At 38.5% G+C, this 13748-nt stretch overlaps 1 protein-coding gene across 9 annotated transcripts in view; it reads right to left on the reverse strand.

Moving 5' to 3' along the window:
* FTO (FTO alpha-ketoglutarate dependent dioxygenase) overlaps positions 1–13748 on the reverse strand; it is a 428690-nt gene that overhangs the window by 311739 nt on the left and 103203 nt on the right. For all 9 annotated transcript variants that reach the window (XR_005355776.1, XM_038531033.1, XM_038531032.1 and 6 more), the window contains exon 2: positions 8549–8626. Coding sequence is in view for 8 of the 9 variants with exons in the window: in XM_038531033.1 (XP_038386961.1) it covers positions 8549–8626 (78 nt within the window). In the remaining variant the exon portion in view is untranslated. The remainder of the gene's footprint in view (positions 1–8548; positions 8627–13748) is intronic.

Here is a 13748-nt window from a genome sequence, read left to right on the forward strand (position 1 = left end):
TTTATTTATTTATGATAGTCACACACACAGAGAGAGAGAGAGAGAGAGAGAGAGGCAGAGACATAGGCAGAGGGAGAAGCAGGCTCCATGCACCGGGAGCCCGATGTGGGATTCGATCCCGGGTCTCCAGGATCGCGCCCTGGGCCAAAGGCAGGCACCAAACCGCTGCGCCACCCAGGGATCCCCATACTATTCTTTATAAGAATTAAAAGCTGAAAATGACCAAAATGCCCAACAGGGGATTAGAGGTAAAATGGTATATCTATGTGATGAAATGCTAAAGTAACACAACTTTAGAAAAATTTCTGTACTGTTTTGTGGAAAACTTAAATAACAAAGTACTAATAAACAAGAAAGTTTATGATGGTTATCTCTGGGTGATGAACTTGGGCATAATTTTAATTTTCTTCTTTAGATATCTGCATATTTTTTATATTTGCCAAAGTAAATGTAAAATACTTTTAAATTAGAAACGAGGGAGAACATGTCACATTCAAAAATTCTTAATTTTCATGACATTTCTTATATTTGCCAAAATATTCTTTTTGATGACCCTGAATTTTCAAACTGTTTCTTTTTTTTTTAAAGATTTTATTTATTTATGCATGAGAGACACAGAGAGAGAGAGAGAGGCACAGACACAGGCAGAGGGAGAAAGCAGGCTCCACGCAGGGAGCCCGACATGGGACTCGATCTCGGGTCTCCAGGATCATACCCTACGCCGAACACAGCGCTAAACTGCTGAGCCACCGGGCTGCCCTCAAAATGTCTCAATATAACTTCTGGTTCTAACTAAAATCTCATTTGGAATGCTGTTGAATTCTCTAGGAAATTATGACTTTAACACAATAAATACAAATGATAAGAACTGGCTGATTTAGTCAATCTCTTAAAAAAAAAAAAAAGAAAGAAGAAAAGAAAAAAATCCAATAGAAAATTCCCTATCCTAAATGCCCATTCTAATTATTCATCAAGTAATTAGACTAGTGCCTGACACATAAAAGTACCATGTAGTGTTTCTTAAATTTTCCTTTAAAGAGAACTATAAGTAACTCTGGAAAAGAGCTGAACATTAAATAATTGAATATTAATTCATTCTGGCAAACAAATAAGTTCTCTTTTCATTTTGGACAGGTACATATAAAACAGCAGATATCACACAAGAATTTGGAACAGCTGTTGGCAGGTTTTCAAAAATGTCAGAATTTTTTTTATTGTTGAATCCCATTAAAGTTTTGCCAGGGAGTATATATAGAGTCATGCAACTGTATTAATAATTGCTTGGTCACTTAATATATCTCTTGAGATCTATAAAAGATTTCATGATCTAAATGATGATTTTAATAAGCAGTTGGAAAGGTATTTTAGGTATAAACCAGCAACATGCCAGGCCTTTATCAGTGGCTGAAAGATGTGGAATGCTACATTTTCTGGATAATAAGCTTTATTTTCCACCTATTTTAAGCCATTATATAAAAATTCTACTGCTGGGCAGCCCGGGTGGCTCAGTGGTTTAGCGCTGCCTTCAGCCCAGGGCCTGATTCTTGGGATCCAGGATCAAGTCCCACATCAGGCTCCCTGCATGGAGCCTGCTTCTCCCTCTACCTGTGTCTCTGCCTCTCTCTCCTCTCTTTCTCTCTCTGTCTCTCATGAATAAATAAATAAAATCTTTTAAAAAAATTCTACTGCTTGTCCTCTCATAGCAAGGGGTGGTTCTGAAAGAATTTCATTACAGACAGAGGACAAACATGTTGCTATCTGGGTAAGATACCAGTTTTACAGGAGGCTCACCTAAATGAAGCCAGTGGAACTCAAGCTTCAGTAGAGTGAAATTAAATTCAAAATCTTCAGTGACTTGGGAAATGTACTTCATTTAAGAAGTGTTGTGATGTCAAAGGATTCTATTTCTCATCTAGCTGTTATCAGATTCTGCTGGTAACACTTGGCATTTTGCACTCCATAGAAATGTACACATTATCAATCATAATATTTGCTACATAATTTTTTCTTTTTTTTTCTTTTTTTTAAATTTTTATTTATTATTTATGATAGTCACACAGAGAGAAAGAGAGAGAGGCAGAGACACAGGCAGAGGGAGAAGCAGGCTCCATGCACCGGGAGCCCGACGTGGGATTCGATCCCGGGTCTCCAGGATCACGCCCTGGGCCAAAGGCAGGCGCCAAACCGCTGCGCCACCCAGGGATCCCTAATTTTTTCTTTTTTAAAAGATTTTATTTTGTTTATTTGAGAGAGAGTAAGAGAGAACACAGAGGAAGACAGAGGGAGAAGAAGATTTGCCACTGAGTAGGCAGCTGGATGCAAGGCTCGATCCCAGGACCCTGAGATCATGACCTGAGTTGAAGGCAGATGCTTAACCAACTGAGCCACCCAGGCGTCCCTATATATAATTTTCATCATAACATGCTTATGACTTGGTAGCCATTCCAAGACAAATGGACTGGACACGTAACTGGCCCAACATCCTGCTGTGCTCCAAAAGTAGGCTCTCTTCTGAGGTCACTGCATTGGTCCTGCTACAGCTATCACAATGAATCTTGTGATAACCTGTGGTTTGCTACAAAGTGACCCAAGAGATTATTTGTTCATTCATTTACTCATTCAATAGTTCTTTCTTCTTCTTTTTTTTTTTTTTTAAAGTAGGCTCTATACCCATTGTGGAGCCCAATGCAGGGCTTGAACTCATGACCCTGAGATCTAGACCTGAGCTGAAATCAAGAGTTACACATATAACCAACTGAGCCACCCAGGCACCATAATTCAGTAGTTCATTTTTTTAATTTAAAATTTCTTGAATATCTGCTCTCTACCAGATACTGCATAAAGTGCCATAAATACAATGACAAGGTAGTTCCTGTTTTATAGCACCTCAGAGTTTAACAGTATAGATAAAAATAAAAAACAATAGCTAAAGAAAGACTTATCACAATTGAAGTATGAAAATACTACTATGGGAGCAGGGAATAAACAAGCAGGAAGGGAACCTGGAAAATTCTCAGTTATTGAATACATATTTATTGAGCATATACTATTTGCAAAGCACGAGGTACTGGGAATGCGAAGAGAACAAAACTTTGATAAGCTCTCCAGGAGCTCATATTTATTTACATGGTATATAAATATTTAGTACATAGGGTTCACAACATACATAGTATTTTACACATTTATTATTGACTTATTTACTTAGCAAAATATATAGTCTTTTTAGATCGTGGTTAAGTACCATGGAAAAAAAGAAATCCAAATTAAGTGGATGAGGACATGAGCCGTGAATGTTGCTGTTTCTCACAGGCTGGTCAGAGAAGGCCTTTGATAATAAGGTGACATCTGAGCAGAGGAATGCAAGAAATGAGGATACAAGCCCCACAGATACCTAAGGGAAAGAGTGTTCAGGCTAGGGGAACATTAAGTTGCAAAGGCCTTGGGGGCAGCAGTGTGCTCCATTGATTCTCTGAAGAGCAAGAATGCAGTAGGTTCAGGAAGTGAGCTGAGAGAAGTGATCAGGAACCAGATCTTACTGTGCTTTGTGGGTAAATGTAAGGTCCTACGGTTCTGCTCTGAACACAAAGATAAGCTACCAAAGGGCTCTGAGCAAGAAAGTATAATGAGCTGACTGGAGTTTTAGAAAGAGCACTGCTACAGATGCTGTGGGAAAACAGACAGGAAGCTTTGCAACCATCTGAGAAAGAGAAAATGGGAGCTCTGGTCCTGGCGTATACAACAGAGGAGATGGGAGGTGGTTGGATTTTTAATATATTCTGAAAGTAAAACAAGTGGCATTTCCTGGTATCTTCACAGAAGAGGTTGTATTTAAACAAGGTCTTCAAGGGTGAGTAGATACTCACCAGACAGAAAAGGGGATAAGGGTGCGCTCCACACCCAGGGAATACCAGGCACCGAGGCATGGAAGGATGAAAAGACACAGCAGAGCCAGCATGTAGCAAGAGACTCTGCATGATGGGGAGTCTAAGGTTGAACTCCATTGTTAGGCAATGGATAGAGATGAGACCAGAGAGGTAGTCTGGAGTCATATGGTCAGTGGCATTAGAGGACATGTTGAGGAGGGTGTACTCTACCTTACAGGTAAGAGAACTGAGCAAAATTTAAGAAGCAAGGAGTGACAAGTCAAACATATTGATGGGAACACAATATTAATGCCACTGGAGAGGGCACAAGGAACCACACAGGAGAATAAGAAATCTGTGTTGGTGTAAAATAAATGATATCTGAGGGCCTGATCAAGGACTGTGTTGGTGGAACTGGAAAAGAAGAAACACCTTGAAGGATTATAAAGAGGTAGCCCTGCCAGGGCCCAGCACCTGAACAAGGGATTGAAGCAATGGGTGGAAGGTGAGGACAGCAAGATTTATGATTTAGTGAACAGGACAAAGTGGGGGTTGTTGCCTTTAGAGAAGAGAATGAACAGCAGAATCCTGGTAAAAATGGATCCTTACCAAAATGTAAATCATAGCTTGTCACTTTTGTGGCTCCAAACCCTCTCACAGCTTCTCATGTCATTCAGAATCACAGCCAACATTTTCAGCACAGATGGCAAGTTCCCATATCATCGGGCCATGGCTTTCTGCTCTCATCCCTTCTGTTCTCAACTCTCACTTCACACCAGGTATGCTGGCCTCAGGGGCTCCTCCTCAAATATACCTCAGGGACTCCACTATTCCCTGTGTCCAGAACATTCTTCCCACAAGCATCTGGCTTGGTCCTACACCTCCGTAAGGTCTTTGTTTAAATGTCACTTGGAGAGAGCCTTATACAACCACCCTAATTTGCAATCTCCCACCCTACAGACCTTACAGTGCCCTCTTACTTTATCCCCCTACCCGTTTTCCCTTCCAACATTCATTTTTTGGTTTTCTTTTTCTTTCTGCTCCTTCCTCTACCCCTGCCTCATAAGAAATAAACTCAAAGAAGGAGGAACCTTCTGAGGGCTTTTACAACTTCATCTCTAATGCCTAAAACATTACCTGCACAGGGCAGGAGAGCTAAACACAGGTGTTCACTGCAGTCAGTAATGAATGAATATGGATCATGTTGTGTTAGATGCCCCTGAAAGACTTTTAGGCAGAGCCACCCAACAGGTAGTTGGAATTGGTAGCACTGGAGGTCACAGGGGAAAGCAGGGTTTGAAAGAGATGTGTGGGATTGTGGGGATGAAAGCAGAGCAATCCTAGAAGCACCAAAGAGATATAGTAGGATGATACTCAGAGTCAGATCTTGGAGTCAGACAGCCTGGACTCAAATCTGGGTCTTGACACTTCTTGCTTATTATAAGCCTTGAACAAAAATTTAAACCCTTCTGTGCTTCCCATTTTCTCATCTCTAAAATGGGATTAAAAAAAATCTGCCTCAGAGGATGTAAATGAGCAAGATGTAAGATAAGTGGTAAGATATAAATGAGCAAATACATGTAAAGCATGGAGAAGAGCAAGCAGTGCTAAAACCCAGTGCGTGGAAAGTACAGTAACTGTAAGCAAGGGGCCATATACTTAGGAGAGAGGCATTTTCTCGGGATAGGAGAGAGAGCATTTGTGTATCTGGAAGCCAGGATTTGTTTTTGGACTATCTAGTTCTTCATCTCTTTGTGCTCTGTGGTAAACCTACAGAAGTTTTCTCCAATTTCTACCTCGGGTTTGTTGTTGCTTTGTTTCTTTTCTCTACGGTCTTATCAGAAAAAAACAAAAAAATGTCTCTGAAGGTGTTTTGAGTCTGAGCATGGTATTCTGGGAGGCATACAGCGTGGCAGAAAGAGCACGGGACTTTGGAGTCAGGTAAATGTGGGCTTGAACTCCACCTCTGCCGCTCAGATACAGAGCTTAGTCTGGATCTAAAGAGAAATTTCTAGAAGAGGAAGATATACTACCTACCTTGAACCCTGAAGCCTGAAGAAGAGCAGTTGCTAGCTGAACGCACATTTGTGGCACAAATGCACAAGGGAGTTGTGAGGACTGAATGTAAGAACCACACCGTGAGGGTCAACACACATACCCAACAGGGAAGCTGCAAAAAGTCTTGCTTTTGTGACTGGCAGCTGGACTGGCATTCCTGTGGCCACGGCCTATTTAAAGGGACCCGATGTCAACTCTAAACTTTCTATTTATTCATGTCATTAAAAAAGTAATTTCACTCTGTCTTTTAAGAGAATAGATTTCCTTTACTAAGGGTCTGTTGAAGCACTAACCCTTATTATAAGGTGTACTTAAAGTGATTAGATATTGGTATCAGGCTTGTTGTAGGTCTTGGAAAGATAAAAGAGCAGCCTTGATAGTTGTTGTTTGCCTTTGAGTTTCCTTTTATCCCCCGGTGTAGGGCTGGCTCTGAGCACAGCTGCTGATAACCTTTGTGTTTAATTCTTCATGTACTATTACTACTACTTGCACCATACCGAAGCCGTAAGACTCAGTAGCTGCTTTAAAAGAGTGTATGCAATCATGTACCAGATGGTTTCCATCTATGAAAACAGCAATAAGGATTTAAGAACTGATTGCATTTTGTAGGTTTGTTTTAAGGATCCTTTCAATAATTTTTATTTCTGATTATCAAAGAATACATGTTCATTTAAGACAACCTAGAAAACTAGAAAAGCTCAAAAGAGAATACCTTACCACACTGGCACATAACATTTCTGTATAAATGCTGCAAACATTTCCCAATGCCATCTTCTGGAGGAGGAGTGTATATGTATAAAAATAAAATTAAAAGCATATTAAACATTATCATATAACCTGCTTTTTAAAATTAACTAATATATGCATTAATTCACTCATCCATCCAAGCAAATTAATTAAATACCTACTAGGTGCCAGACACTGTACAAAGTACAGGGGATGAGGGAGACAAGCATAAAAATAAAATCACTGAGATAATATAGGTACATATAAAGTACTATGATGCACACAAGAGGGAGCAGAGACAAGCCTCTATGCTGTAGAGGTGTCAGGGAACATCCTACAAGAGATGACACGTTACTAACAGGTAATAGAAGTTCACCAAGGAAGGGAGGAGGCAGGGCAGCAGAAGATGTAGCAAGAAGGCCCACACATGAGACTGCCGGGCTAGTCTGAGGCCCTGCCAAAGTCTAGTGTAGGTAACAAGATGAAAGAGTTGGGGAGATAAGGCTAGAAATGCAAGAGCCAGGCAAAAAGCAGCCACTGCTGTGTTTGAAGCAGGGGGTTGACATGCTCAGATTTGTGTCTTGGTTAGAATATGTGCTATAGCTCTAAGGGTTAAGAAAGAAGGACAAAGAGGAAAAACTACAGCAATCCATAAAAGGACTGATCCAGTGAAAGACACTAAAGATCTAATGAGAATGGAGATGACAGATAACGTCCTGGAATGGACAGTGAACTGGAAGTCAAGAGACCTGGATTCCAGATGAGTAAACATCTTTCCTGTCTCCATTCTGCAGTTACTGAGAACTAGCCATATGCAAGTGCATGTCAGGTGTTAGAGAAACAAAGATGAGGGGGCCCAATTCTTATCCCCAAGAGCTTACATTCTAGTAGGAAAGAGTAGGTGAACATGTACTATTAGGGGCTGCCCAACATGCCTTCTTCTCTTTCTCTGGAAATAGGACTCCAATTTTCCTATGGAAAACCATCCATCTCTGACTCATAGTCTATGCAGTTTGAGTGGAAATGGTGAAAATAGTCATATTTGAACCCAACTCCACAAGTAGGTGCATGAACGAGGCTCGGCAAATAGGAGCATCTCACTACCCCCAACACAATGATTGGTTCAAGAATGGGTACAGAACTCTAACTGGACCAACAGGATCACTCCCAGGGAAATCAGAAGATGGAACCAGAAAAAAAGAAATGGCTATCTTCTTCTAAGATCCCATGCGCTTAAGACCACATACCTAGGCTGAAAGAGTCCACCTACGCATGCTAGCAGGTAGAGCCCATCGAGCATAAAATCACACAGAGAGCCAAACCATAACACAGAGAAAAGTAGTGATCAGATGATACCTTTTGAGGAGCTGGATTCAGGCCATGTACTCCTAGACATCTAAATTAAGAAAGTCAATAAATTCCCTTTTGCTACAATGAGTTTGGGTTTTTATCACTTGTATTTGAAAGAATACTGACTACTTCAGCAATACTATGTAATAATCACAACAGAGGTATTTATAAGGTACAAGGAGCACAGAACAAAGTGCAGTCAAGTCTACCTTTAGGTAAAGTAAGTCAAGGAGGTGATGTTTAAGTGAAGTCTTGAAGAATTAGCCACCTGGCAACAAGGTAAGAGGCCAAAAGATATTCTATGCAGAAGAAACACAATGAGCAGAGGCAAGGAAGTAGAAGAAAGCATGGAATGTTTGAGGAAGAAAAAAGCAGTCCACTGTGCTAAAGCAGAAACAGATCATGAAAGAACTGGTATGTTCTGTGGGTGATGAGGAGTCACTGGATGACCAAATCAGACCATTTCACTTCTCATTTAACCTCTCCAGACCACAGGTGCTTCTTAGATCAGAGCAAATCAACACAAATTGATAAAAATATTAAAAACTTACCTGCTGATAGAATTCATCATCCTTGGGGGTCAGATAAGGAAGCCAAGTATCTTCAAGCTCTTCAAGAAGTCTCAATTTCTGTTTAGAAATAATAATGATTATAGGTGACTGAATATAAAGCAAGTAGAATATAAAACAACCCCTTATTTTTCCAATAATATCAAGAATAACTTAGCCAACCTGAATGCATAAAAGCTTTTAGGGACAGAAATTAGCCAAACACCTATTATAAAATATATTAATTTAATTACATATATTTAAATTACACATTGTATGAAGCATTCATTTGGAAATAATGACTTTATTCACTCTCATATTCCATGAAACAATTTGATTCACCAATCTTGACACGTTTCTTTAACACCAGGGTCTTTCTCATCACTGGAATCACCTTTTAGACATCTTCTACAGTTTTCCAGAGCAAACCTTCCTGTCTATAAAATCTGCCGGAGACATAGCAGTTTCTGAATCCTTCTAAGACAATAACACTGGAAAAACCAAATCAAACCACAGTATCCATTTACAGAATGTCATGATATTTGGAAGATTGATTCATCCTATAAATATTTATTTGATATCATACCCACATATGTATTCCTTTTTAAATAATTTTTAAATTACTTACATCTCTAGAATAATCACTAATTCTGTGTTAAGCATCTTTGTTTCTTTTCTTTTCTAATTTTATGAAGAAAAACGTTTTTAAGCATACACAGCAAGAACTGTCTGAGGCCATTCCTGTGTCTTCCCAAATAATAACATACTATTCAAAGTAATCAGGTGAGGACCTCAAATTATAAAGTACTTTATAAAGAACTGAATACATATAAGGTGACGCTCTCCTTCTAAGGGATTTTTTTCAAAGAATACCTATGTAATCTACAAACATGTGTCTGTGTGTGTGTGAGCCCACATGGCATATAAATAGCATTATGTGTGTGTATATATAGACACACATTTCGCATAGGAATTACCTATAACTACAGAAAATTTCTCGAAAAAAAAAGGAAGAGGTAGAAACAATTGATTTTTAAGTAAACTGCAATAAAATGCATATTCAGGCTGTTATCAGCACCTTTATAAGAACTAGAAAATGGTATGCTGCACTGTGGGTCATTGCAGTCTTATTCCACACGCGTGGCTTGGGAAACACAAACTGGAATTTAGCCCCCACCTGCTTCAATGGACACTGTCTTTATGCAGAGAACAACCTGCTCAACCAGACATGGGGACCCTATCACCCTCACTTGTCCGAGAAAAGCAGCCTTTTCTCAAAGACCCACCACAGAGTAGTCCAGAGGAAAAAAACCTTTGGCCAGAACTTAAATCTCTCTGTATCTTTTTGCATATTATCCAAGGTAAATAAAGAAAAAAGAAATAGAAATACAGTAACCAGTTGATCTAAGAGAGGCAAAACCCTAAATTTTACTCATACAAAATTCTGGTCTATTTCTTTAATGAAAGCTTTCTGCTTGGACTCTAGGTATTTTCTCATCTAAAACGATTAAGACTGGGACACCTGGACGGCTCAGCGGTTGAGCGTCTGCCTTCGGCCCAGGGCTTGATCCTGGAGTCCAGGAGGGAGTCCCACATCGGGCTCCCTGCAGGGAGCCTGTTTCTCCCTCTGCCTAGGTCTCTGCCTCTCTCTCTCTCTCTCTCTTTGTGTCTCTCATGAATAAATATATAAGATCTTTTTTTTTATTGGAGTTCAATTTGCCAACATATATAGAATCTTAAAAATAGAAAAAAACACATGATAAGACTGTCTTATTAGTTAAACTATTAATAGCTTTCCTTTATGAAGAATCTATAATACTAAAACGAACTATTAGTTTAGACAAATCATTGGTTAAGTGGCTCATGTGTTTTCAACATTGGCCATTATGTGGGAGCATAGAAAGAACTAATGATATTTCCATTCATATACTTACACATTTATGTACTTCATCACAAATTTAATCAAAATCTATACCTCAATTGTCACTTCAACCTCAAGAAAGCCCACATTTTCCTATGAATCTTTTGCCAGTCCTTTTTATAGACAGAATACTTAAATGCTGGGAAAAAATTAAACACATTGTTAAAATTCTTGATTAACTCAAGCACAAATGATATCTCAACATTGATATGACTCTACCCTATAATAATAAATAAATACCACCTTAATATCTCTTCAGAAATCTTAAAATAAATAAATAAATAAATAGATAGATAAATAAATAAATAAATAGATATCACCTTAAGATCTCTTCAGGCAAGTCTATAAGGCTAATCTGTATATATGAAGGAACACAAATGTACACCTCTAAGAAATTAAATATTCTACCTTAATGAGATTAGATCAACAAGCATCAATGGAGGCTGAATTTCTATTTATAATTAATACTTTAGCTACATCATTTTAAAAACAACCATTTTCCAGCTCAACTGAAGTCCTGTGTATCAGGTATAAAACATTAGAATTTGAAAAGCTGTATCAAAAGGCTTAAATTCCACAGGAATGTTCCTACTACAGAGCAAGGAGAATATAAATGTTCTCCTTCCACTGGAAATTTTAATCTGATACTGTAAGCATCATTATATCTACATGACAGGAGAGAATGCAGATCCAGAAATCACTCCACTTAAGACCACACATATGTAATCTGTTCTGTGTATCAACATTCACAGCCTACAATTTTACCAATTAACTAATGAGATCAATTATAATCAATAATATTTATGAACTTAAAAAGAACTTTTGGTCATCCCCACCTTGGTGAAATCAATCAGGAATTAATATTAGATTAAATTGGTAGTTCATGAACTTCACATATTTCTTAAAAATTAAGATTGCTTTATAAAAAGACAAAGTCCCTCTAGAAAGCATGACTATAGAGAAAAAGTCCTCTTATACTCAAGAATGCAAATTAGTACAATACTGATAGACAGCAACTGACAATCCTATCAAAATTTATTTTTTTTAGATTTATTTATTTATTTTATGATAGACATAGAGAGAAAAAGAGGCAGAGACACAGGAGGAGGGAGAAGCAGGCTCCATGTCGGGAGCCGGACACGGGACTCGATCCTGGGACTCCAGGATCGTGCCCTGGGCCAAAGGAAGAGGGCCATAGGAGGGCCTGGGCCCTCCTATCAAAATTTAAATGCATTTGCCCATTGACTCAGAAATACTACTTCTAAGGATTTTTTTCTATGGATATACTTTACTTGCACCACGTTCAGAAGAACATACATGCAAGTTTACCCACTGGATCACTATCTGTAGAACAAAAACTTGGAAACATACTAAAACTACTTATTTGTACACTTTAAAAGAATGAGTATATTGGTATGTAAATTTCATCTCAACTAAACGAAGAGATCAGAAACAACACAAGTGTTTCCACACAGAGAACAGTTAAATAAACTATGGTACATCCACACAATGAGATACAATGCAACAGCAAACAAGAATGAGGAAGCTTCCCTGTTAGTGAAATAAAAAGTTCGCCAAAATATCTCAGGAAGTAAAAGGCAAGGACAAAATATCTGCTCATATGTGCATCCAGAACACATAAAAGATATGTGACAAATTACTGACATGGTTGCCTGCAGGCAGAGGTAGGAAAAAACTAGACGGGGACATAGGTGAAACAAGACTATTCAAAATATCCTAGGTATATTGTTTTGATTCTAGAAGCATGTAAACATACTGCCAATTCAACACATTACCTATTACTAACTCAAACATATTATCTACTAATTCTCAATGTAAAATTCAGTATAAAAATGCAGATGCCATGATATTTTACTTTGTTTTAGAAAATGTATGTTTTTGTGATATACAATAAAGTATTTGGGGGGAAACTATCATAGACCAGTACACTAAAGAATGTAGGGGGGTAAAAAACCAGAGCTCTGACAATTTCTTTGTGTCAAATGCCAAGTAGTCGGTAAACACACAAACATTAAAATGCACTCCTGAGTGGGGGTAGAAGGTGCTCGTGTTTGACTGTCAGATCTGGCTAACTGAGGCTCCTTGGCCTGATGTACAGATAAATCCACACAGCTGGGCCCTACCGCACACCAGTCAGCTCGCACACTTCTTTGCTGTCACACCGGTGTCAAATACATCAAGCTGCTCACAAATGCTGCACAAAAGCCAGAGAGCCCAAGACCCAAGCTCTCCCACCTGGTAGAAGGAGCACATGAAGGCCCTTCCATGAGGACTATGCCCCATTTCCAGAGCTCTATCAAGGAAACAAAACACATACCTTAATGCCACTCAAAACCACAAAGGTTGAAGCTAGAGGTAGAACTTTCACCCTGAGCCTCTTGACTCACTGTGAAAAGTTAAGCTATATCTGAGCTTGCAAATCTCATCAAAGAGAGACATGGTTTGCGAATACAGTAATTACATAAAAAGATTAACCGGATTATGACTCATAATATGCAGAGGTAGCTCACCTACAAATAAAGTATATTTTCTTCAGTCTCATCAGATTACATTGCTAACTACTCTTATCCTTTATCCATTTTTCATTTTTAACATAATTTTTAACCTATGAATCATATTTTGTCAGGTTCGATAAAAATCTAATTTTGTTCTCAGATACTTTTCAAGATGCAGTCCCAAGCAACAGCTTATGAATATTTAGTGTAAAAACAATCACCTGATCTTTGGAGGATTTCAAGCAATAAGTGGAAAAATTGACCTAGTCCTTAAGCAGGACATTGAGTGAGTATGTAAAACCTCCCTGAGGAGGATACATCAAACTAACGCCACAAAGACGAGTAAAAACTAGCTAAGCCAAAAGTAGTATAAATAAATATTTCATATACCCATATGCCATATTTACTTTTAATGAAAGGAAAAACAACGTACTTTAACCACTTTAAGAAACTTAGTATTCACTTTCCCCTGCTCGCTGAAAATAATGGCATGGCGAAAATAAAGAGAATTTGGAGGAAAGAGTAGAATTTGAGTCTAGACTCATCACTTCCCATATGTGGTACACCCAAATCGACCTCTCTGGATTTCAGAGTACTCATCTGTAAAAGACTGTTTCATAGAGTCTCACGAAGATGAAATAAAATCAGTTACAGTTTACTCATCTCTAAAACACTGTCATGTTTTGTGTGTTATTAGAATGAAATAAAATCAGTTACATATATTAGTGCATTTTACAAATAATAACCTATACAGATATTAAGGAAA

This window comes from Canis lupus, chromosome 2, assembly GCF_011100685.1.
Source record: "Canis lupus familiaris isolate Mischka breed German Shepherd chromosome 2, alternate assembly UU_Cfam_GSD_1.0, whole genome shotgun sequence".
NCBI lineage: Eukaryota > Metazoa > Chordata > Mammalia > Carnivora > Canidae > Canis > Canis lupus.